Raw genomic sequence first — 23130 nt, forward strand, 5'->3', positions numbered from 1 at the left:
GCACAAGGGGTGCCCACACTTTTTCAGCCTGAGAGCTACTTATGACATGACCGAGTCAAAATGATCTACCACCTACTAAAAATGCAAAACCCACTGTTTATAAATATATTGAGAATTATTTTTATATGTACCGTATATGCTGGTGTACTTTGCATGACCGCATCAACCTATATAGCACAATACAACAACAAAAACATTTTTAATTACCTTGCTCTGATGACTTGCACTGAATGGAATCAGCCAGGGACGCATCGTCTGGACAGTAGCTGCTGATAGCCAGCCTCAAGCAGATTTGCAGCAACAACAATCCGCCCATTCGCTCCCTTTGGCGTGTATAAAACAAGTCTTTTTTGCACACTATGCTAATGCTATCAATATTGCTGTCTTGGTAAAGTCCAAGAACTGTTTAAAAAAAAAAAGGCGCCGAGTGAACAGCACGCTGTGTGGCTGTGGTGAGTAGTATGCCCGATGCTGACTGGGTGCCGCGAGGCGGAATGGCAAAAAAGTTGACTTGTTTATACGCGTCTAGTGGAGCGAATGGGCGGATTTCCGGTGCTTCGCTCCACTTCCCTCCGCTTCAAATGCATTATTCGCGCCACCCCGCACACAACCGCGCGAACTACATTGACTCCAATTGAAACGCACCGCCAGAAACGTTCCAACGCAGTTGGTGTGAATGTAGCAATACAGTAGTGAGGACGGATGATAGGCTGGTGATCTATCCACGATGCCTTTGCCATCGACCGGTCGATCACGATCGACGTAATGGGCACCCCTAATGTACACACACACTACGGACAAACATATGAGGATACCTGGCCAATAATCTTACCAGTACTGAAGATGATCATGAAAAGACTTGACGTGACTATGAATAAAAATTAACGGTGCCCCTGAGGGTAAATATATTTGTTTTCATAAGAATGAATGAAGTAATTTGGATGATGAATTTGAGCAAATATGTGATAAACAGGAAGGAAGTGTTATAATAATTGTTCATAGGTCATTCCATATTTACTCTTATAAGTATTGTAAAGTATTTATTCAGCATTATAAACTTGTTTAAATCATGTAAGTCGAAGTTGCTTGTGAAGAAAGTGGAATGTGAGAAGGACACAGCTGCAAAATAGGAACGATGCTCTTATCAAAGAGCATCCCGTGGTAAGACACTGAGTCCTTGGGACAGAATATAACAATAACAATGAACTTAAACACACACACACACACACACACACCGTCTTGGAACGCAGTGTTCCCCCACCCTTTAGAGTACCAGTTTATATGTATACAATTAGGAACCACCACCCTAATACAATAAAGAGAGGAGGCGGAGGAGCTGATTCAGAGGGTATGAGGAATTGTAATTGTACAGTTCCCTCCCCTCCTCGCGAGCAAAAATACAACATTGTCTTGAGTGTCTTCTCTCCTCATTGTTTACTAATGTCTTACTTGGTGTGAACCTGACAATGTTAAAAAAATAAGATCATCGATTCCCAACGGCATAACTATCGCCTCTCTCTCATGTCCTGCCTTGTCTGCAACACACATGCGCAGTAGTGGTAATCCGGGTCATCCGTGATGTAAACCGAAGCATTGTGGGTAATGGTGTCTTGGCTACCCGAGTGAACGTTAAGAACAGAATCCAAAAGTCCGGGCGCATTTCACAAAATTAATCAAAACGATCTCCGTTTCATAGGAGCGCGACGGTAATAAACGAGCATCTAAAAAGGAAGCACCTTGTGGCTGATGCCCAGTTTCATTTTGACATAGAGACAGTCGTTTCTGGAAGCTACACGCCGCACGCATGTCCTGTTGTGGTACGCTAAGATTTTGTCGCGTCTACTACAGACCATGGAGGCATTAGTCAGCAAACTCACGTTTATTAAAAACGAAAACATATATTGGAGTCATCACACCATAGACGTTGTGAGTCCACATCAACACCGTTGTGAGTCTCTAAGTCCACGCAGTCACCGTTGTGGGGCTCCAAGTCCACGTCAACACTGTCGTGAGTATTCAAGTCCACGTAAACACGGTCGTGAGTCTTCAAGTCCACGTCAACACCTTTGTGAGTCTTCAACTCCACGTCAACACCGTCGTGAGTCTTCAAGTCCACGTCAACACCGTCATGAGTCTTCAAGGCCACGTCAACACCGTCGTGAGTCTTCAAGTCCACGTCAACACCGTCGTGAGTAGGGATGGGCAGCGAAAACTCGGAATCGACTCGAACCGGGTCCGTCATTCCAGTTCTCCCGGAACTGTTCAGATTTTAGAATGTCGGTGCTAAGTTTCGATTCCTAATTTAAAAAAAAAAAAAACAGTGCGCGCACGGCGTGCAGCCCTGGGCTCCTGCCACCAAAGCTGCTTCGCAATAGCATGGAGGCTCGCCCCCAATCGAGCTGCCGTGGTCCTCTCGGTAAGCCCCTCCACTCGCTTCATACCGGCCGGCAAGAGCGTTCCGCGGCGCTGGCGACTCTAGGTGTGCGCCTGCCCCTTCCCATGGATATCCACAGCGGCGGCAGTCGCTGGGACACCGTTGTGGCAGAATTCGCCCTTTGCGGATTGGTGATCCTGCCCGGGCCGGCCTGGTTGGCTCATTCGGCCGTCGCCTAGCCAATTGAACTGACGCGATGCAGCTTATGACCCAAAAGTCAGAATCGCCTAAGTACGTCTATTGGCAACATTGAGCCAACAAGTTCAACACAGAAATGCACATATCCAGCTAACATTTTGCTTATAGCATACGCAGCTGCAGTATATACATAAATACTGTACACACAGATACATTATATATAAACTGCTTAGATTAGATAGACTTTCCTTGCTTTCCGTTAAAATGCAGTGTTGTGTTTGTCATATATATTTTTTCTAAAGCAAGACAAGGTTAGCCAATCAATTGGTAGTCAGTCGCATGCTTTCAGTAACAGCGTATTGTCCTGAACTTCTCAAAAATAAAGCTCTTGTGAAAAATAATACTAAATAATAACACAAAAAATGTATTAAAATAAATATACTGGTTAAAACAGCCCTTTGAGTAATCCATGGTAAAGTTCACAAATAGTAAAAATCGAGAATCGTTAAGAACCGGAATCGAATTAAAGAGCTGGAATCGTCCAAATTCAAACGATGCCCAACCCTAGTCGTGAGTCTTCAAGTCTACATAATAATTGTTGTGAGTCTTCAAGTCTACGTCACCACTGTCGTGAGTCTTCAAGTCCACGTCAACACCCTTTTGAGTCTTCAAGTCCACGTCAACACTGTCGTGAGTCTTCAAGTCTATGTCAACACCGTCGTGAGTCTTCAAGTCCACGTCAACATCTTTGTGAGTCTTCAAGTCCACGTCAACAGCGTCGTGAGTCTCCAAGTCCATGCAGTCACCATCGTGGGGTTCCAAGTCCACGTCAACACCGTTGTGTGTCTTCAAGTCCACGTCAACACCCTTGTGATTCTTCAAGTCAACACGGTCGCGAGTCTTCCAAGTCCACGTCAACAGCATCGTGAGTCTTCAAGTCCACGCCAACACCGTCATGAGTCTTCAAGGCCACGTCAACACCGTCGTGAGTCTTCAAGTTTACGGCAACACCGTCGTGAGTCTTCAAGTCCATGTCAACACCGCCGTGAGTCTTAAGTCCACGTCATCATCGTCGTGAGTCTCCAAGTCCACGTCGTCATCGTCGTAAGGCTCTAAGTCCACTGTAGCGACTCCAAGCAGCCTTGTCGCTTCGGAGAGACAGTGGGTGGGTTGGGTACTTGTCTGACGGGCTGCTGTGGTGGCTTGACAGTTGAAACACTTGAGTCTTGCTCAAGGTTATTATCGTAAACGAAAACAAACGAAATAACGAAAACTAAAATTAAAAAAAACATTTTCGTTTACGAAATAAAATAAAAACGAAAATGTTTGTTGAAAAACGATAACTAACTAAAACGACATTGTCTGCTCACAAGACTAATTAAAACGAACGATAATCGTAGTGAAAATACCATTCGTTTTCGTCTTTGTAAGCTTTTGTGATCATTTAAAATGTAAAACACGGCGCTGCCGGTTTTACGACAGATGTACAGCCGTACGGCACCTCGACGTTTGAAGTGACGTAACTTGTTTCAATTAGGTCTGATGGGTATAAAACAACTAAAACAACATTATAATGGTGAAAGTTGGGAGAAAACGACAGAGTTGATTATGATTGAAAGCAAATGCATTGTCTCGTGCAGCATATTGCTCGAGTGGAAAACCTCCCCCTCTCTGTCTCTCTCTCTCCTTTCTCTCTCACTCACACACACACACACACACTTTCAATATGGAAGGATTTGTTGACATATATTCTGATGTTACAAGTCTGCACTCTCCTGTTCAGTTGACAGGTTTTTATGTTATGTTTTATGTTGCTTGTTTCATCTGCATTTACACTTTAGAAGCAGAATTCATGCACTGCACTTTTCTTGGCCTTGTTGCACTTAAGTTTAATACTAGAACGCCCAGGGTTTTTTTTTTTCACTTTTTTTTTGCAACAACGATTGAACGACAAATCTGCTTGATATTTGACAAACAACTCTGCTGGCTACAAGTAGATAACTTTAATTTGTAAATTGGCCATTCCCTGCGAGAATAGCAGGTGATATGGCGGGGTCACATTGTCAAATGTAAAGCATAAGCAGTCAAATGACCGCCTTCTGGGCGTTCTAGTTTAAGTAGACTGTTATGTTTTATTTGGTGATGGTTATTCATACATTGTTAGTAAGTTAATACATTTTTCAAATGTTTTCTTTATTTGAATAAATAACACTTGTTACTGTAAAAAAAAAAAAAAAAACTAAAACTAATAAAAACTAATCTAAAACTATGGATTTTACCCAAAACTAAAACTAACGAATCTATTCTAAAAACTAATTAAAACTAACTGCATTAGAAATAAAAAGTCAAAACGAAATAAAAACTCAACTAAAATGAAAAATCCCCAACTATAATAACCCTGGTCTTGATTGCGCTTTGAATGGTTTTAATAAACAGTGGCTTTCACGAACGGTTCGATGGTTAGCACAATATGATATAATGAAACTGTGGATGGTTGCGTGTAGCAAAGCAAAGCGTAGCGTTTAGAGAAGTGTAGCGTTTAGCGGTCAACAAAAATTACGGCTACCAGCCCGACTCTCTCTGCCCACAGCTGGTAAGCATGCCTATTTAAATTACCCGGCATTCACTACTGATGACATGTGACCCAATCACCAGCCTGTTACAATAGCAACCAAGACACCACGTGACATAACTCAATTATTTATTTAGACCTTAATTATTACCAATAATTACAATTATCAAACCAACAGAAAATCAAGAAGCTAATTGCAACGACGACAATTCCACAAGTATGCACATCAGTGTCCATTAACGATAATCAATCGTATCTTCTTTCTTCCCATTTCTTCATATTGAAGTCCAGAAAACAATGTCCAAAAAATATATGTCCACATTCAAATGTGAGCAAAAAACAAAAAAAATGTCTCAGAAAAATTATACTGTATATCAAAAGTAATTCACAAAACCAAGTTCTGCAAGGTGTCCATAAGGTCCAAAAAAGTCACTGCTGAGACTGGTACGTCCTTAACCAGCCTCAGCCACCTGCAGCATACAGACCTTTGTAATAGGCCGGTCCAAACAGCTGGTCTGGGTCTTTATCCGTAGCCGTCGGACAAATCCTCTTCGGTCCGTGAAAGTGTCTCTTACTCGTCCCATTGGCCACAAGTTCCTCGGCACTGTGCTTGTCCATGATGATCACGAGATCGCCGACCGAGGTTCTTGCACCAGTCCATCTCTGGCGTTCCTGAAGCTGGGGCAAGTTTTCCTTTGCCCACTTTCTCCAGGACAGATCCACCTCGTCCTTCAGGTCCATCATGATCTCCAAATCCAGCCCGCATGTCCCTCTTGCTGGCGTCTGCTTCAGCCTTGTCGCACTCCTTGGGACGCTGAATGGAGGTGTTCTTCTCAGCCAGCATCTGGTTGAACTTCTGTTTCCTGTCCAGGTTGGAAACCACCCGTCTCAGGTTGCCCTGGTCCACCAGGAGATCATCCAGCTCCTGCTGGTCTTTTCCAATTTGCCATAGGCGGCCAACTTTTCTTCCAGCTGTTGCTGCAACAAGCCAGTGTCACGACTTGCAACTCTCCGCTGTGCTCTCCGAGTTGGCCGTCTCCGACTTCATGTCGGCCAGGTGGGCCTGAATTGAGGAGACCTGCTTCTCTACGATCTTCTTGCCCTCCTCCTCTTCTTCCGGCATCTCCTGTCGGTTGTTCCGCTCATCCTTCTGCTGCTGCAAGCGAGTGGAGAGGCTCAGCTTCTGATGAGTTTCCTTTTCCTTTTGTCTCACACTTGGACCTCAGCTTCTGCTGCGCTGCAGTAGGGTCCAAAGTGTTCTCCAACTCAGTCTTGAGAGCTTCCAGCTCCTCTCCCAGTTTCCTGTGCATCTTATCTATCTTGTTGCGCACCTGTCTCTCCAGCTCCGTTCTTCCCAGTGGTTCATTGACGGTCTATCCAAGCATTGTCCTCACAGGAAACGATCCTCCATCCACACTACTCACCACTTCCAATGGCTCCAGTGCTTGTGGCACATTACTTCCAATGAGGAGCTCAATCTCTGCATTGATATAAGGTAAGTGGATGTGTCTTAGGTGAATCCATTTTTCAATCTCCATTTTTGTAGGTATATTTCCTTTATGTAATGGCATGGATTTCTGTGTGTGAACTTTGGCCAACTCGTTTTTTTTGCCAGCGCGCAATTCACTCATCCACGAGTGTCGTGAGTTTCCTACTCACCCAGAGATGTCTTCACTCCTCCGGCTTCAGTTCCCAGAAGTGGAGCCAAAGACCAGTCCCACAAAGGGTCTTAGAGCCGTGGCCACGGACTTTACCTGGAGGTTGACTCGACAGCTGGAAACCTTCCGGCGTATAGGGATCCGGCTCGAAGGACCAATTTAATTCGTTAAACCTTCTGCCTCATAGCGCGTAGAAGAATGTGTCCTTTCCTTCCAGTGAGTTGCAGTTTTTCCATCAGACTCTCTGTACAAAACACTGCTGTGCTTCCTTGATCCAAAAAGGCTTAGGTGGCAACAAGTTTGCTTCCATTTTTAGATCTTACTTGAACGGGCACAATTGGCAGCTTAGAGTCTTTCTCTCCAGCGCCTGTATGACCACTTGACACCAGCAGATTGACACCAATCTCTGCATTTCTTTTATTGATGTGCTCTGAATCCTGTATTCTGTGGACTAAAGTCGGATGTTTCATGCTACATTTTGAACAGGAAATCCTTTTGTGGCAATGTTTACAAATGTGTCCTCTACACATACAACCACAACAAATGCCATTTTACTTTAAGAATGCCATCTTCTTTTCATGTGCCATTCTGTCCAACTGTGCACACATGCCTAGTGTGTGTCCTGCGCCACAGAAACTGCATGTATCCATTCCTAGTGTTTCGATTTCTTGGATTTCTTGATTTTTATTTGCATGCTGGGATTTACCCTCAATGGGTCCAACTGTGGTTGCAAAGCTTGATCCTTTGGGTTGTAACCTTGGTTTGTATGTTGCTTTAATTTGTATTGTAGGAGAATCCTGTATATTGCCGAAAACAGGATCAGATAGAATTTTGACTTGTTTTTCAATAAAATCTGCAATATCAATTAATCTTGCTCTTCGTTTCTGTTGTTCTTGTAGCTCAACAGCTTGACCTCTCCATTTGACTCTGAGCTTGTATGGCAACTTTTTTATGATATTTAGCATGTCCAAGTCATGTAGATATTGTGCACCTTTCATCACATTGCAACATCCTCTGAGAAATAACCTGTAATCTTGTAGTTCCTTTGCATCTTCTGCTTTTATTGCTGGCCATGAAAGTCCATGTAGTAAAATGCAATTTTTTGCTCATTACCAAACTGTTCTTTTAGTAATGCTTTGGCTTTTGAATATCCATAGTCTGGGTCCTTGTATTGACATTGAGAACTTCTCACAAGTTCTTTGGCGTGTCCTTTAGTGTGTTGTTTCAAATAGTAAAGACGGTCTGAGTTGTTTGTCGTGTTCCTCTCAACTCCATTCACAAATGCATTCATGAATGCGTGATACTTGAATGGCTCACCATCAAATATAGGAATCTCTCGCTTTGGTCGGGCTGCAAGGCATTGCTGTTGTATAAGCAAAGTTGTTATTTCATTTTGCTTCCTCATAATTTCAAGAATGTCATTATTTTCCACCCGAGGTGTATTTGTATTTGAATTTGGGCTAAGTTGTTGAACATGCTGTGTATCAGTTGGATTCATTCTAACCACTGAGCATTCAGTAACTTTGTTGTATGCGGATGTCATCTTTTTCATCACAGTGTGCTGACCTGTTTTTTGTTTTGTATCTTCTGCTGGATGGAATTCTGCATCCACGTTGAGATTTTTCCTTTTTCAGGTATGAGTTCATTCCATCCGAGGCTTTTGATGACCTTCCTCCACTTGATGTGCTTCGTGTTTTGAGTATGTTTAATTGTGCCATTTTCTCAGCAATTTCAGTATTCAGTTGTAATTTTTCTTTTGCAAAGTTGTTCCTCCTCTTCTTCCAGCGCATGTTTCTCGTCTAGTAATCTTTGTCCTGTCTTTGTCTCTGTCTAAAGCAGCCAGTTCAGCTTCAGCTTTTAAACATGCAGATGAAGTTGTTGAATGCATGCTTTGCGATGTCTCAGATGATCCAAAATTGGAAATACTGTCATTTGGTTTTATGTCATCTTATTTGTGCTGGCGCTGGCCCCCTGCTAATCGCAAGAGGGACCTCCTGGTTTCCCGCTGGGGGAAGCTCCACAAAGTCTGTTTGAAGGCCGTCCAAATCCACATCCGTTGTCTGTAGAGGGGTTCCAGGTGACAAAGAATGGCTCCTTATCAGGAGTTTGTGTCTTTCTGAGTCCTAGCGTGCCTTTGTCAAAATCCAATTGTCCCCTGGTGACTCAATTGTTTTGAAGTGAAGCTGGAGCAGACTTGATGGAATCTCATGGCTGAATCTTGTCTCCAACCCTGGAAATTTCCAGGGACCACTTCCATGTGGTCCACATGAAGGCATATCCGCTACAAACGCGCCACTAGTTACCCAACTGCGCTTACTAACTTGCATTGGGAACGCCCCGGTGGGAACGGTGTGTACTGCACACGTTCGGTCTGCATGGACGGGAGAAGAAAAGGAAGAATGAGATGACGAAAAAGAGGAAGGAAGCAGCTTTTGACCGCAGGAAATTTGAAACCTGAATGCCGTAGCCGCTTCATTCGCACACATCGGAGAGGGGAGGGGACTTGCTTGCGGTCAAATCTATTACAAGAAAACACACAATGCTTAAAAGCTATGACAGAAAACACACGCCGAAAGGATTTTTTACACAATGAAAAAGTCAAACAAAACTCAATAAAAACAAAAATAGTAAATACTCCATACCTGTCAACTTATACGTTTTCCCCGTATTTTATACTTATATTTGTCATTTGTCATCTTCCGAACCGCTCATCCTATACAGGGTCGCGGGGAGTTACTGGAGCCTTTCCCAGCCTTCAACGGGCGAAGGCAGACTACACCCCGAACTGGTCGCCAGCAAGTCGCAGGGCACACACAGACACCGTCACTGAGCGGGAATCGATCCCACGCTGCCCGCACACAACTCGGGCGTGTGTACTACTACACTATCAGTGGACGGCTACTTATATTTGATCATTTCACATTGTGTTACGCCGTCTAACAATCTTTGTACGGGGAAAAAAAATTTATTAAAATTAAATTTTTTGTTAGACTGATCTCGTCTTGCCCATTTCGGCTCCAATGCGCAGCGTCCGTAAGTGATTGCGACTGTAAACTTCGGTCGACTTTGACGAGCATCGCACTTTTGTTTTATTTGTTTGCTTTGGGGCTTCTGCCATGACACCAGTAATAGCGCGTAGACGTTCTAATCGACTTCCGTCGAGGAGAAAGGAGGAGGTGAGCAAAGGAGGAATTGAGTAAAGCAATTTGGATTTTTTTTCTGTGCCAGGGTTGCTCCCATCCTCCTCACAACTGCTTGATGCCAGTAAAAACGATACAGACGCTGGGGGCATGACAAAAGTCCCATTAAACTACTTGTAAGTCAATGTTTCATCAAAAGAGTTGTGAAATTTTTTTATCACGGTCGAATTCTTGCCCAGTGCTGCTTTAACTCATTTTCCACAAATGCAATATTGATCAGAATGCCTTGTTTCAACTAGTGGGTCTGCATTATGGAAAAAATGTTTTTGATACTTTGGAAGAAGCCCATTCACGGCAGTAAAAAAAAAAAAAAAAAAAGTTTTAATCGCCAGTTTTTTGGGGTTTTTTTTTTTGCAGAAGCCCGTTTTGCTATTTTTTCGTTCTTAATTGTACTATGTCCACTAATAATTTTTGCTATAGACGGCATCTGAAGAGACCGTAGGTATACCCACATACGTGGTATACCCGTGTAATGGGTAATGAGCTATAGGCCTATAAAACCACCACAACTCACACCATTTTAACACACGTTGTCAAATACGGGTATACAATAATACCTTCATAAAGTCAAATTTGCATGCCCTTTGAGTGCGATTTTTGTAGCTCAAACGGTTCTTGCCCATATGGGCTTGCACGTGAAAGTTTTTTTTTTTTTTTTTTTTACCGGTGGCGCATCAAACTAAAAAAAAAAAAAAATCACAAATGACAACTTGTAAAAAAATTACAATTACTATTCATCTATTTTGATAGGATGCTAAAAAATATCCATTGGCGTTTGAGATTCGCCTTGTGCAAAAATAGTCTAATAAAAGATGATTTTTCTTTACGACGGCGTAGTAATGCACTAATACGCCGTAGTACTTCTTACCTATGATTAAAAAAAATATATATATACACATACTTTTTTTTTCAATGGTGGGATACATATACTTTTTTTTCACTGGTGGGAATAGGCTTCAATACTGCATAGAACATATTCTTGAAAAAAAAAAATGTTTGGGTTGACTTTCACTTTAATTCCTTAAAGTCAGAGTGTGGGTGGGGTTTGCCACTTCTGAATTACCATTAATTAACTCTAGTGAGGATAATCAGTTCAGAAATTGATGTATAATAATAGTTATTCCTGCTCAATGGCATGGAATCTAAAAAAGACCTTTAGCAGTAGAGTGCACACTGTACTGGACACAGTCTCCAGTCAGGCCGCTGTTGCTGTGGCAACCAACTGCAACAACAAATCAATACCAAGTTTAAGCAAGCGACTGTTTCACGATTATAAATGTCTCAGGCTCTGGCTGAAAGTGTTGTCGAAACCATATTTCGGGAATTGGTACACGAGTGTACCGTGAGAGGAGATGCTTTGTCGACAGACATGATCGATTTAAAGGTAAGAACACACATTTATTGCATGCTTGTGGTATTAGACTGTCGATTACGAGTCTACATGGTTTTATTCGTATGGAGCCAACTATAAATGATGCACAAAACATTTCTTCTTGGCGAGGACACTCTGGGAAATTGATGTTTTAATATCAAGTTATTACCCATGTCTACAAACTGTAGTTTGGGGGGGTTCTCATTGAGTCTCCTATAACACTAGAAAAAATTGCTATTGACTTTTTTTTTGGTCTCATAAGGGTCTCAAAAGTCCCCAAACATTGAAATTGATTGGCAACACTATCAGAGGTGGGTAGTAACGAGTTACATTTACTCCGTTACATTTACTTGAGTACGTTTTGGGAAATTTTGTACTTTTAGGAGTAGTTTAAATCACTCTACTTTTTACTTTTACTTGAGTAGATTTGTTAAGAAGAAACTATACTCTTACTCCGCTACATTGAACCCGTTACTATCTCTCTCGCTCTCGCTCTCTCTATCTGAGAAAGGTGAATTTTCTTTTGTCTCTACTACGTGACTGTGTTTCCCCAATCAAACGTAGCCGTATGGCCGTATAGCCCTACCGTCTCGTCACGTGATCATATTCAACTTCAGCTGCGGGAAACAGTTGTTTTCGGATGCACGCGCGCACACACACACACACACAGTTTATGTATCATGGGCTACCTTGTTCTGCCTGCGGAGCCTGTTAAAAAAAAGTAAAGATGCTGAAATTTTGTGTTACTTGTGCCTATTTCTTTTATTTGTACTATTATTATTTTATTGTGTATGAAGGTAAATGATTTACCTTAACATTATTTTAAGCTATTCTTTAATTAAATGTATTCATTTTATTCATTGGATGGACTTTAATTTGCCTGAAGATGATTACTTTGTATTTTCGTATGATTTTAAAAAAATCAAAAAATGAGACGCTAGAGTTACTCAGTACTTGAGTAGTTTTTTCACCCAGTACTTTTTTACTTTTACTCAAGTAATTATTTGGATGACTACGTTTTACTTCTACTTGAGTCATATTATTCTGAAGTAACAGTACTTTTACTTGAGTACACTTTTTAGCTACTCTACCCACCTCTGAACACTATGTACGCTACAGAGGTGTAATCAAGGTAAGGTTGCCTCTACTCTGCAATGACGTGGTCCGGTTACGATCGCTGCGGAGGGCTCTATGACGACTGCTCAGAAGAGCAATACCAGCAGGGGGTAATAATGAGTCGTGTCGCCATTACCCAAACCGCTTATCCTCATGCCAAAATGCTGTGTGTACAAAGTGACCCAGACTCAAGAACCCTACAAGCCTCTGAGAACGCAAAACAGATTGCACCGATATCTAAAGATGACAGCGCACTCCCCATAAAGGTAACACTCCACGGATAATGCAAATATATTGAACTAGAAAAAGAGAAAACAGCAACCTTACTGCTAAACTTTCAGCGTACTATTTTTGTGGTAGACTCCCGCAGATAGTAAACCAATTTAAAATACACCAATCTGATGTAAAACCACAGCCTAAAGCAGTGGTTCTCAGGTGTGGCATAGTGCAGGCTCCCTCTAATACAGAGGTGTTATTTTTTTTTTTTTTTAACGTACAAATAATGATGGATCAGCCTTAAAAAAATGTCAAACATTTTACTGTACAACGTATTAAACTGCTATCATTTAAAATAAATACTAATAAGTTTAACAATAATAACTTAAATCTACCATTTCCTAATGAGTTTACTGATGTCCTAAATAACTGACACTCTTCTTCCGTCCTCCGTCCGCAACCTGGGCACCCTTCTGTCATCGTCCTTCTGCCCTTATTTATAAAATAAATACAATAAATCCCCATCCGTCCTCGTCCTTTTTAAGCACTTCTGTCCTTACATTTCAGCAGTCAGTCTGCCCGTCCGAGAAACAAAAAAGTGCCTGTGCATGACGCCATGGGAAAGAGACTAACGGCAGAGGTTTCATAATTCATAAACATTATTTAAAGCTCATTGCTGGCTAATTTCCTATTCACATGCACTTACTGGCTGGGAGTGGACTGAATTGTTTACAGCTGTTTAAGTGTCAACCAAGATAGCATAAGATAGCTGCCAACACAACCACAGTCCGTCACCAGACTGACTGGCAATGTGTGAACTTCTTTCAATGGAGGAAGAGTGTTCCTCTTTTCCGCTTGAAGTGAAGAGAAAGCACTCCCTCCCATATACAAACACAAAACGAGACAAGCGGCGCGTCGTGATATTTCACATTCAGTCTGAAGTAGTGTACTGTATTGGCGGATTAGACAGGCAAGACAGGCTGGGTGTGTTTCTGTCAGTTGTCAGTAGGGTTGCCAACTTTCTCACTTCTAAATAAGGGACAGGTGGTGTGAACATGATGTATGAATTTTGATTTTTTTTTTTTTTAATTTTCACATTAATGCTGAAACCGCATTCCCGTAAAAATAAGAACAAATCTAAAAAAAAAAGGAGTGTTTTTCACAGGACAGCGATAATATGTCACCTCATATGAAACCACAATTTGGCACTTTTCATCAAAAAACGGGTATAAGAAATCTGAAATGTAAAAGAGGAGTGTGACCCACCAAATATATTTTTTTCCATGGATATTTCTGGCTGCTTTTGACTGACTCAAGCAGTCTTCTGTCATTTTGCGCAGCCAGAGAGAAGTCCTTACATGACAGGTGGAGTGATTGCCGCTTGTTCTGAGATTGACGCTTTATCTGATCTAGGATCTGTCATATGTAGTACCGAGATTCTCCATTAGGAGGGCTGTAATGTGCTATCGCTGTTTAAGAACCAGCAATGTATGTTCGAGCAAGTATACAAGTAAAAGACTTCTGTCAACCCATCTGCGTCCGTCGTTATTGACAATCGATTGCTATCCAAAGCTTTACTAAAAGCATCTTATATTGCAGGATCGGTAGATTGCAGTTTTTCTGTATTTGCTAGAGTTTATAGTCAATATACGGGACAAACTAAATTAGCCCAAAATACGGAACGTCCCGTATTAGCCGGGATGTTCCGTAGTTAGGGCTAATTTGGTTTGTTTGTTAGGTTGGCAACCCTAATTGTACATGCGGGGCACACACTACACTACAGATCTATATTTGCCCAATTTATTAACTAAACGCTCACTTTCACCTTTCTCCCTAGACTTATTTAAACATAAATTAATGATTAGTGCAAAACTGTCACCCAATAATACAATGTACTGTCAAGCTTAAGTATGCGAGCACCGGCTGGCCCGAGGTCCGTTGTAGAGGAGAAAAAAGGGACGCCTGTCAGACGTTGAGTTACTCGCTCGCAGGTTGTATTTTGCATAGGGTTGCCAACTTTCTCACTCCTAAATAAGGGACAGGTGCACGGTGTCACGGTGGTGTGAGCATGATGTATGAATTTGGGATTTTCTTTCTAATTTTCACGTTAATGCTGACATCACATTCACATAAAAATAACAAAAAAGTGGACAGTGTTTTTCACAAGACAGTGACGATATGTCACCTCATATGAAACCTCATATGAAACCACAATTTGGCTCTTTTCACCAAAAAACGGGTGTAAGAAATCTGAAATATAAAAGAGGAGTGTGACTCACCAAATGTTTTTTTTTCTATGGATATTTCTGGCTGCGGCACGGTGGTCGACTGGTTAGCACGTCCGCCTCACAGTTCAGAGGTCGTGGGTTCGATCCCGGCTCCGGCCTCCCTGTGTGGAGTTTGCATGTTCTCCCCGTGCCTGCGTGGGTTTTCTCCGGGCACTCCGGTTTCCTCCCACATTCCAAAAACATGCATGGTAAGTTGATTGGATACTCTAAATTGCCCCTAGGTGTGATTGTGAGTGCGGATGTTTGTCTCTGTGTGCCCTGCGATTGGCTGGCAACCAGTTCAGGGTGTCCCCCGCCTACTGCCCAAAGACAGCTGGGATAGGCTCCAGCAGAGATTATTTTTGCTCCACAAGTAAAGTTGGTTCAGGAGGTGCTAGACATAAATGATTACAGTTGATAGAAAAGTAGACATAAATTAAAAGAAAGCTTCACAGCAATACACTCCTAGCTGTGTCATCATATTTACAGTATTCCGAAGAAAGTGGTCATAAAGTTCATACCTTTTTCTAAATTCCACCTCAATGGCTCATTCTTGCTTGAGTTCATCGTGTGCATACACTGAACCTCATAACTCTATGCCGTATCTCACTGAGTGGCAAATTTACAGTGTTCCTTTGTTGTATTCCTTCAGTTGTGCATGGAGACACTCACAGCCACATGCAGTCCTTCCCTTGACACAATCAAGATGCAAGTGTATTTTGACATGAATTACACTTCTAGACGTAAGTGAATGTGTTTTCTATGTTGCACAAAGGTTCATATATTAACTAGAATGTAATAAGTTTAAAGAATACTACATTCTATACAGAACTACAGTCATCTAAAATCAAAAGCTGGTCAATTAGCAATTCTGTTGAATGGAGGAAAGCACAGAAATTTCCATAACAAATCAATGTGTTAATTTTAAGACAATGTGTAGAATGTTTAGATTTTTCAATGCTCGTTTATTTAACAAAAATGCTATAAATTTCAATAATATGCAAAATATATATTATATATTTTTTTAAATATCGTAGGTGAAGTAATAACTAATTATATTCCATAGGGCGCGCCTCCCCTACAGGAGGCTGCCATGGTTCGCCGCCATCTTCCTGCTAGGGATACCTGAAGGAGACAAACTTAGTGAATGTAGTTTCTCCACATCATGACTATAGCACGTGTAACAAATGCAATGCACTTTGTCATTTTGAGGGAACAGGGTCTAATCCAATCCAATTTAACCTTGGCCGTCCCTCTGATGAGTTAATTTCTAATCCAATCCAATCTGGTCACTCCTAAAGCGAACTTCCACTTCTTTCCTTTCGCCACCTCCATCTCTGGTTCCTGTTGTCTCGTGCCACTGTCTCTCAGCCGTACATAAGCTTTACTGTCTTATATCCCTTCATCCTAGCAGACGCTTCTATCACATAATCAGTGTTACAAAAGTAACCTGTACCTTGAAAAAGTAACTTCGTTGCTTTACTGATTGATTTTAAAAGTACTGTAGTTACTTTCTGATTACATAATTTTTAGTAGACTAATAGATCACACGTTACTTTTTATTTACGTTCAGCCATAAAGCCACCTCGACAAAAATTACAACCTGTTTTGTCCAGAAAGAATGGTAAGGAAAAACAATGATTCTTTCTTGACTTAAATACTTTTTGACCCAACTTTCTGGGTTGTTTTTGCAGAAGACAACCCCCAAAATGGGTAGCTTTGAACAAAACAACCCCAAAAATTGGACTGTTTTGTACAAAACAATGCAAGAAATTGGGTCAAATTGACTCAAATAGGGGCCGACTGGTTAGCACGTCCGCTTAACAGTTCAGAGGTCGTGGGTTCGATCCCGGCCTTGGCCTCCTTGTGTGGAGTTTGCATGTTCTCCCCGTGCCTGCGTGGGTTTTCTCCGGGTACTCCGGTTTTCTCCCACATTCCAAAAACATGCTTGGTAGGTTAATTGGACATAAATTGCCCTTAGGTGTGATTGTGAGTACGGATTTTTGTTTGTCTCTGTGTGCCCTGCGATTGGCTGGCAACCAATTCTGGGTGTCCCCCGCCTAGTCCCCAACGACTGCTGGGATAGGCTCCAGCACTCCCCGCGACCTTGTGAGGATAAGCGGTATAGATAATGGATGGACGGACGACTCAAATAGTGGTTCGGTCCATTTTTTACCCAAAATTGTGTTATTTTTAACCCAGCTTTTAGAGTGTATATATGAAATATATGATTCTTTGTTGGTGTATTATGTCTAATTACCATAATTAAGTATTTTTCCACACTTGAGGGGTCCTCTTTAAGTTTGTCCCTTTCGATCTGTCGAATGTACTCGCGTCTGAATGTAGTGCCTAATTTGTACGTAGAAAAACACATTTTTGGATGATAATGTGAACTGGGTCTGCAACTAGGAGAAGGATTTCAATTTGTTCCCTCAAATTGTTGGTCAATTGTCCTCAAACCATTACATTCCCACCGCTTTAATCCACTGTCCCATACTGACGGCATAAAGTCTTATGTTCCCATCGAATGACATGGCACGTGATATAGAGCTTGTCCCCCTAGTCTCATCCTGACTGTGTCCCATACCCTCAAGGTGTGCCTAATCCATATGTTATCGATCCTTATCTTATTCCACAATTTCTTACTCAACCAAGGTATGCATTTCAAGGTATGTTTTGTTTTGGAATGAGTTCTGCTCTATTTGAAGCCATCTGATATCCTGGTTGTTGAATATCCATTGGGTTATGACAGCAAGTTGTAATATTCAAAATTAGGGAAAGATAGACCTCCCTTGTCCTTTATTGAACAGATTACTTTTTACCTTATTCAAGGTTTTTAATTTTGCCAAATAAACCTGGAGATAAGTTTGTCCAATACAGTGAAAATAGACATGGGGACCCAAATTGGCAAAGTGCAAAATAAATATACGAGTCTTGGCAATATATTCATTTTGACAGCTTCTATTCTCCCAAACAAGGAGAGGGGGAGGATATCCCACTTTGTCAAGTCTCCTTTAATTTGTTTTAAAAAAAATACCATTATTCAATTCAAATAATTATGCAGCAACGGGTGAGTTGTGAGTTCTTTGAACAAAATAGAGGTTAATTCCTTGACCCAAACACACATAATTCACGTTTGACTTCTGTGTATGGACAATGTTTATTTAACTACAACTAGTGAAACATACAAGAAAATACTACGATATGGCAAGCCTAAATATTTGAAGAAAAAAAAGGAAAACAAATATCAAAACTAATTGAGGTAAGGGAAAAATAGGATGTCTGATAGATGAGCTTGAGAAGGTGTAAGGATGACTAGAGTGAAGGTGGAGGGCTTTATGAAATGCACAAAGTTTCACGACCAATTTTTTATGCAGCCACTGAAAAAGCCCTGGCGAGCTGCAAAGTGGTCACTTAACATTTGTGGAGTCTCACGTGAGGAGCAGGGGGAAGGACCTTCACTCGTTTGCAGATGGAAGAAAAAAAAAAGAAAGGGAAAAAGAAAAGGAGGCAGCTAGGAGTGGGACCAAAAGCTTGGTTGGGCTCTTATGTGACCCTGCATGGTGTGGGGCTTCGCCAGGACCACCCAGCGGTGATTTTGCTGGCCTGCAATCGAAAGGGGGGGGCAAAACCGCCGTGTTGCTTCAGCTTTTGCTCCCCAGAGGCGGATTTTGGCTCATCTGCCATATGTGTGTGGTGATGGAGGTTGAGAACCCTGATCCTTGGCTTTTGCAGGTCGACCGCTGGAGGTTCCCGAGCGGATGCGCAATGCGTGGGAGCACAGTCAAAAATGCAGCCAAAAGATCCCCCCAAAAATGTTTATGAGAGAGTCTTTGTCCACCACTGCCAATGTTTGTCGGGGTCTGGCCCCCTGCTGATTGCGAGAGTATCCTTCTGACTTCCCACTGGGGAAGCTCCAGAAAGTCTGGTCCTTGCCGAGTTCAAATACACAACACATTGTCTGTAGAGGTTCTTCAGGCGATGAAGTGTCTGTCCTTATCAAGAGTTCCTTTATTTTTGAGTCCTAGCATTTCTAGTCAATGGCCGAGATTCCCTGGGGATTCATTCGTTTTGAAGTGAGGCTGGAGCAGACTTGGTGGCAGTCCTGGCTGAATCTTGTGCCCAGCCCTGGAGACGTGGTCCACATGAAGACATTCGTTACAGTCATCTGTTGGGCCATGTATTTGTGGATCCTGCCTTTTGGCTTCTGCCAGAGGCTCAGTACTGAGAGCAAATTGGACAAGGGACAGTGCATCCCTGTGTCCTGTCCCTCTTTGGAGTACAAAGAACTTTGAGCAATGTCCATTCACTCGCGAGTGGAAGTTTAGTTAGACCCGCCGATGGTCGGCCGTTTAAAATTAGAGGCGGACCGGCCTATAGATGGGTACTATGGGGAAAAAAAGGCGAATTACGGATGAAGGAAGGATACCCACGCCGCAGACGGATGACGAATAACGAACGCTCAATTTTTAGTAAAATGCCCAGCTTGGATCATAAGATCATAAGAATAGACACCCCCTTCGTAGTGCTGTGCTGTACACCTGATCCACCCACTCACGCTTCACCTTAAATGCTCCTCTGTTAAATGTGTTTCTTGCAACAGTCCTACAGGGCACCCTAATTGCTATAGTTATATATTTTTTCCTTTTAATGGGACTGTTATTCCAATTTACTTTTAATTTACAAATTCAATAAATAATTTTTTCTCTCTCTCTCTCTCCACAAAAGATAATCAGCATTTTCAAGACCATATGTGCTTGGATGCCCAAAATATCTGTCAATGTAAAACCAACTAAATGAATCAAAACATGCAATACAAGAACAGAAACTTTCAAATGACCAATTGCTCCCAACAAGACCAATTCCCAGTTGTATAGAGGCAGAGATATGTGATGAGGTATCGCTGGGAAATACAGGTAAAGTGCCAATGTGACCATTGTTGTATTGAATCCATAAAGTAAGTGTATTCGACTCATAATGTAGACTGAACATAAATTTCAAGCCGTCTTTAAATTGGAATATTGATTTCAAACTTGACAACAAACATGGATTACATCCTTAAAGCAGTCATTCATTCGGAGGACCTTTATACACTCAAAATAACAGTTATATAATCCAAACAGCATTTTTTTTATAGTCTGAACTCAGTCCCAACTATATTACCGTTCACAGTATTATCTTGAGTACTTGAAGAGGGACTTGTAATCTGTGAGGGAAAGCAATGTTTCACCTCTGAGCGTACCTCCAACCTGTGACCATTCGTTGCCCCTTAAGTCTGCCTCCAGCTTCTCACGCTCATCCACACTGACAACAAATTCCGATCTCCTTCAGCATCGGGACTTCCTCCGTCAGTGTCAAAAATGTGTTCTCCCCTGAATCTAGACTCATCCTGAATCGAGCAGATAGGGGAATTTCTCCTTTCGTCTTCGGCTGTTTGATAACAAAACGGACCTGGGCCCTTTTCCTTTGTTGACCAGGGGAGTCATGATCGAAGTAGATGGGCTTGTTTTGAAACAGCATTTGTTTCTGACCCCACGCCAGAAAAAAAAACCCAGACAACTTAGCTCTTAGGATCCTTTGGACATGCAAAACCCTCCACCTCGTGATGGCTCTTAGTTAATACTAACGACTGGTTAGCACGTCCGCTTAACAGTTCAGAGGTCGTGGGTTCGATCCCGGCCTTGGCCTCCTTGTGTGGAGTTTGCGTGTTCTCCCCGTGCCTGCGTGGGTTTTCTCCGGGTACTCCGGTTTTCTCCCACATTCCAAAAACATGCTTGGTAGGTTAATTGGACATAAATTGCCCTTAGGTGTGATTGTGAGTGCGGATGTTTGTCTCTGTGTGCCCTGCGATTGGCTGGCAACCAATTCAGGGTGTCCCCCGCCTACTGCCCAAAGACAGCTGGGATAGGCTCCAGCACGCCCGCGACCCTTGTGATTGTGAGGATAAGCGGTATGGATAATGAATGAATGAATGAATGGTTGCGAGTTCGTCCACAAGTTCCATTACTGCCATAGATGTGGTCCTTTTTTCTCTGAAACCGTACTGATTTTTACTTAAGATTGTTTTGTAATAAAATTGTGTAGGCTATGTGCAAATATTTTTTTGAGAATTTTGTAAAATTGTGGTAGTAACGATATAGGTCTGTGTTTGTCTCCACTCTAATAAATCAGAATAACTTTTGCTATTTTAATTTTTGACGGCAAGACACCAGTTTTAAATGACAGGTTCCAAATATATGTCAGAGGTTGCACAGCATTTTTTATAATACTTTTTATTAATGCCATCAATATCAAAACAGTCAGTGGACTTTTTATTTTTTAGTGTTTTAACAATATTTAATATCTGTATATCATTTACAGCATTAAGGGACATAGTGGAAGAATTATTCTGAATATATTTATCTATTTCATATTTGTCATATTTGAAACTGCATGTGGCCCCTTCAAAGTTAAAGGAAGTAACAACACCACTTCCGCTGATGTCTCGACCACCAAAGCTGCAGCCAACACTGCTTGGACACATTCAGGAGTAGCTCTAGCCACAGGATCAAGTTGTTGTGAATAATAAGTGTAGTGTATTTTCTTTAGATGAGCAGAGTCAGTCAATGCGTCTGTCCCGAGCAGACGCAAGGCCAGGCTGAGTTGATGATGAAAAAAGACTTCTCCGACAATTCGGTTGATCGGAAACAAGATTTTATTGAGACCAATACAGCTGATGCCAAAAGAAATTGCTCTCTGAGTTGCTGGGGCGCGCTTGTGTGCATTCTCGCGCTCCCTTCTTATCGGGAGCAGGATTAATATTCAAACTTGGTTATTACATATGCATTTCTTACATTTGAATGGCTAATTTTCTTTGTCTCTTTCCCGCCTGAAAACCTCAGTGAAAAAAGTCGATCCTGACGAGCTGGCGTCTCGAAGTCTACCTCAGATGACAGCTCCCCTCAAATTTATCACCCAAGGAGGTGTCTGTTAGGATCAGGCAAGGTCCAGGAATACTTGCATTCATGTATATTTCCTGAGGCACCAGTGACCCATAGGCCCCCCCAGGTGCACGGGAGATGTCGCCCCTAAGCTAAGAGCATTCCAGTGGTTTAATGGTGATATCTCCCAACCTAACATATAGGAGCATTCTAGCTATGAATGTATTAATCCATTTTAAAATATGACCGCGGCACGGTGGTCGACTGGTTAGCACGTCCGCCTCACAGTTCAGAGGTCGTGGGTTCGATCCCGGCCCCGGCCTCCCTGTGTGGAGTTTGCATGTTCTCCCTGTGCCTGCGTGGGTTTTCTCCGGGCACTCCGGTTTCCTCCCACATTCCAAAAACATGCATGGTAAGTTGATTGGACTCTCTAAATTGCCCCTAGGTGTGATTGTGAATGCGGATGTTTGTCTTTGTGTGCCATGCGATTGGCTGGCAACCAATTCAGGGTGTCCCCCGCCTACTGCCCAAAGACAGCTGGGATAGGCTCCAGCACGCCCCGCGACCCTTGTGAGGATAAGCGGTATAGATAATGGATGGATGGATATCTTAAAATATACTTCATAAGCTACAGGTCTAATTTTTGTTCCATGTTTTTGCATCAGCGCCGAGGTCATAAAACCTTGCTTAACTGTTACTGTTTGTTCAAAAGGTTTGTCATAATTTGGCAAAGCAAGTACTGATGAGTTCTAACAGAGGCGCAGAGGGCTTTACCGCCTTCATGACTGCTTCCTCTGTGTTTCCCCATTCTAGTCATAGTTCCTCATCTGAGGACAGCTTCGCAGGCGTCTATCTTTTTGGTATTGTTTGCATTGTCGTGCAATGTGGCCTGTTTTACCGCAAAAAACATCTGCCTTCTTTGAGCCATTGTTATTTCTCTGGGGTCAATTTGGAGGGATTAAATGGCCTTTTTTTTTTTTTTTCCATTTTTATAATAAGGATCTATCTCTCTTGGTGTTTTATTTATTTTTTTCGGTACAATAAATGCTAGTGTCGTGACTCTCAGTCTTCTTTTTTTGTTCTCAACACGCTCTAAATTTCGTGTATAATTTAAAATTCTCAATTCTGGCATGTTGTCCAATACAGGTTCCGTCTTTTAAATAACATATCTTATGCAAATATACACTACTTTTACAAGCACAAAAATAAAACCCATGTCAAACATTATTTCTATGGC

General features: G+C 42.0%; 2 protein-coding genes and 1 long non-coding RNA gene across 7 annotated transcripts in view; 2 read left to right on the plus strand and 1 right to left on the minus strand.

Moving 5' to 3' along the window:
* The window catches only part of lyrm2 (LYR motif containing 2), an 8899-nt gene extending 7995 nt beyond the window's left edge, over positions 1-904 (plus strand). Inside the window, exon 3 of the mRNA XM_086019766.1 lies at positions 1-904. This exon is cut by the window's left edge and continues 232 nt beyond it. The gene's annotated coding sequence lies outside the window, so the exon portion shown is untranslated.
* Positions 905-5256: 4352 nt separating this feature from the next.
* Positions 5257-15162, minus strand: LOC147127779 (uncharacterized). The gene is made up of 3 exons (XR_015083819.1): positions 14986-15162; positions 9257-9321; positions 5257-9173 (listed from the first exon to the last, which is right to left on the minus strand). It is a non-coding gene; the product is annotated as an uncharacterized LOC147127779 (long non-coding RNA).
* Positions 11234-23130, plus strand: part of cfap206 (cilia and flagella associated protein 206) — a 73520-nt gene continuing 61623 nt past the window's right edge. For 4 of the 5 annotated variants that reach the window (XR_015083818.1, XM_086018562.1, XM_086018559.1 and 1 more), the window contains exons 1-2: positions 11234-11386; positions 15626-15716. Coding sequence is in view for 4 of the 5 variants with exons in the window: in XM_086018562.1 (XP_085874688.1) it covers positions 11279-11386; positions 15626-15716 (199 nt within the window). In the remaining variant the exon portion in view is untranslated. Of the gene's footprint in view, positions 11387-12616; positions 12757-15625; positions 15717-23130 lie in introns of those variants that run through there. The other variant, XM_086018560.1, reaches the window with a different exon arrangement.

Source organism: Filicampus tigris, chromosome 20 (assembly GCF_054856515.1).
Source record: "Filicampus tigris isolate MCC_2025a chromosome 20, RoL_Ftig_1.0, whole genome shotgun sequence".
Classification (NCBI taxonomy): Eukaryota; Metazoa; Chordata; class Actinopteri; order Syngnathiformes; family Syngnathidae; genus Filicampus; species Filicampus tigris.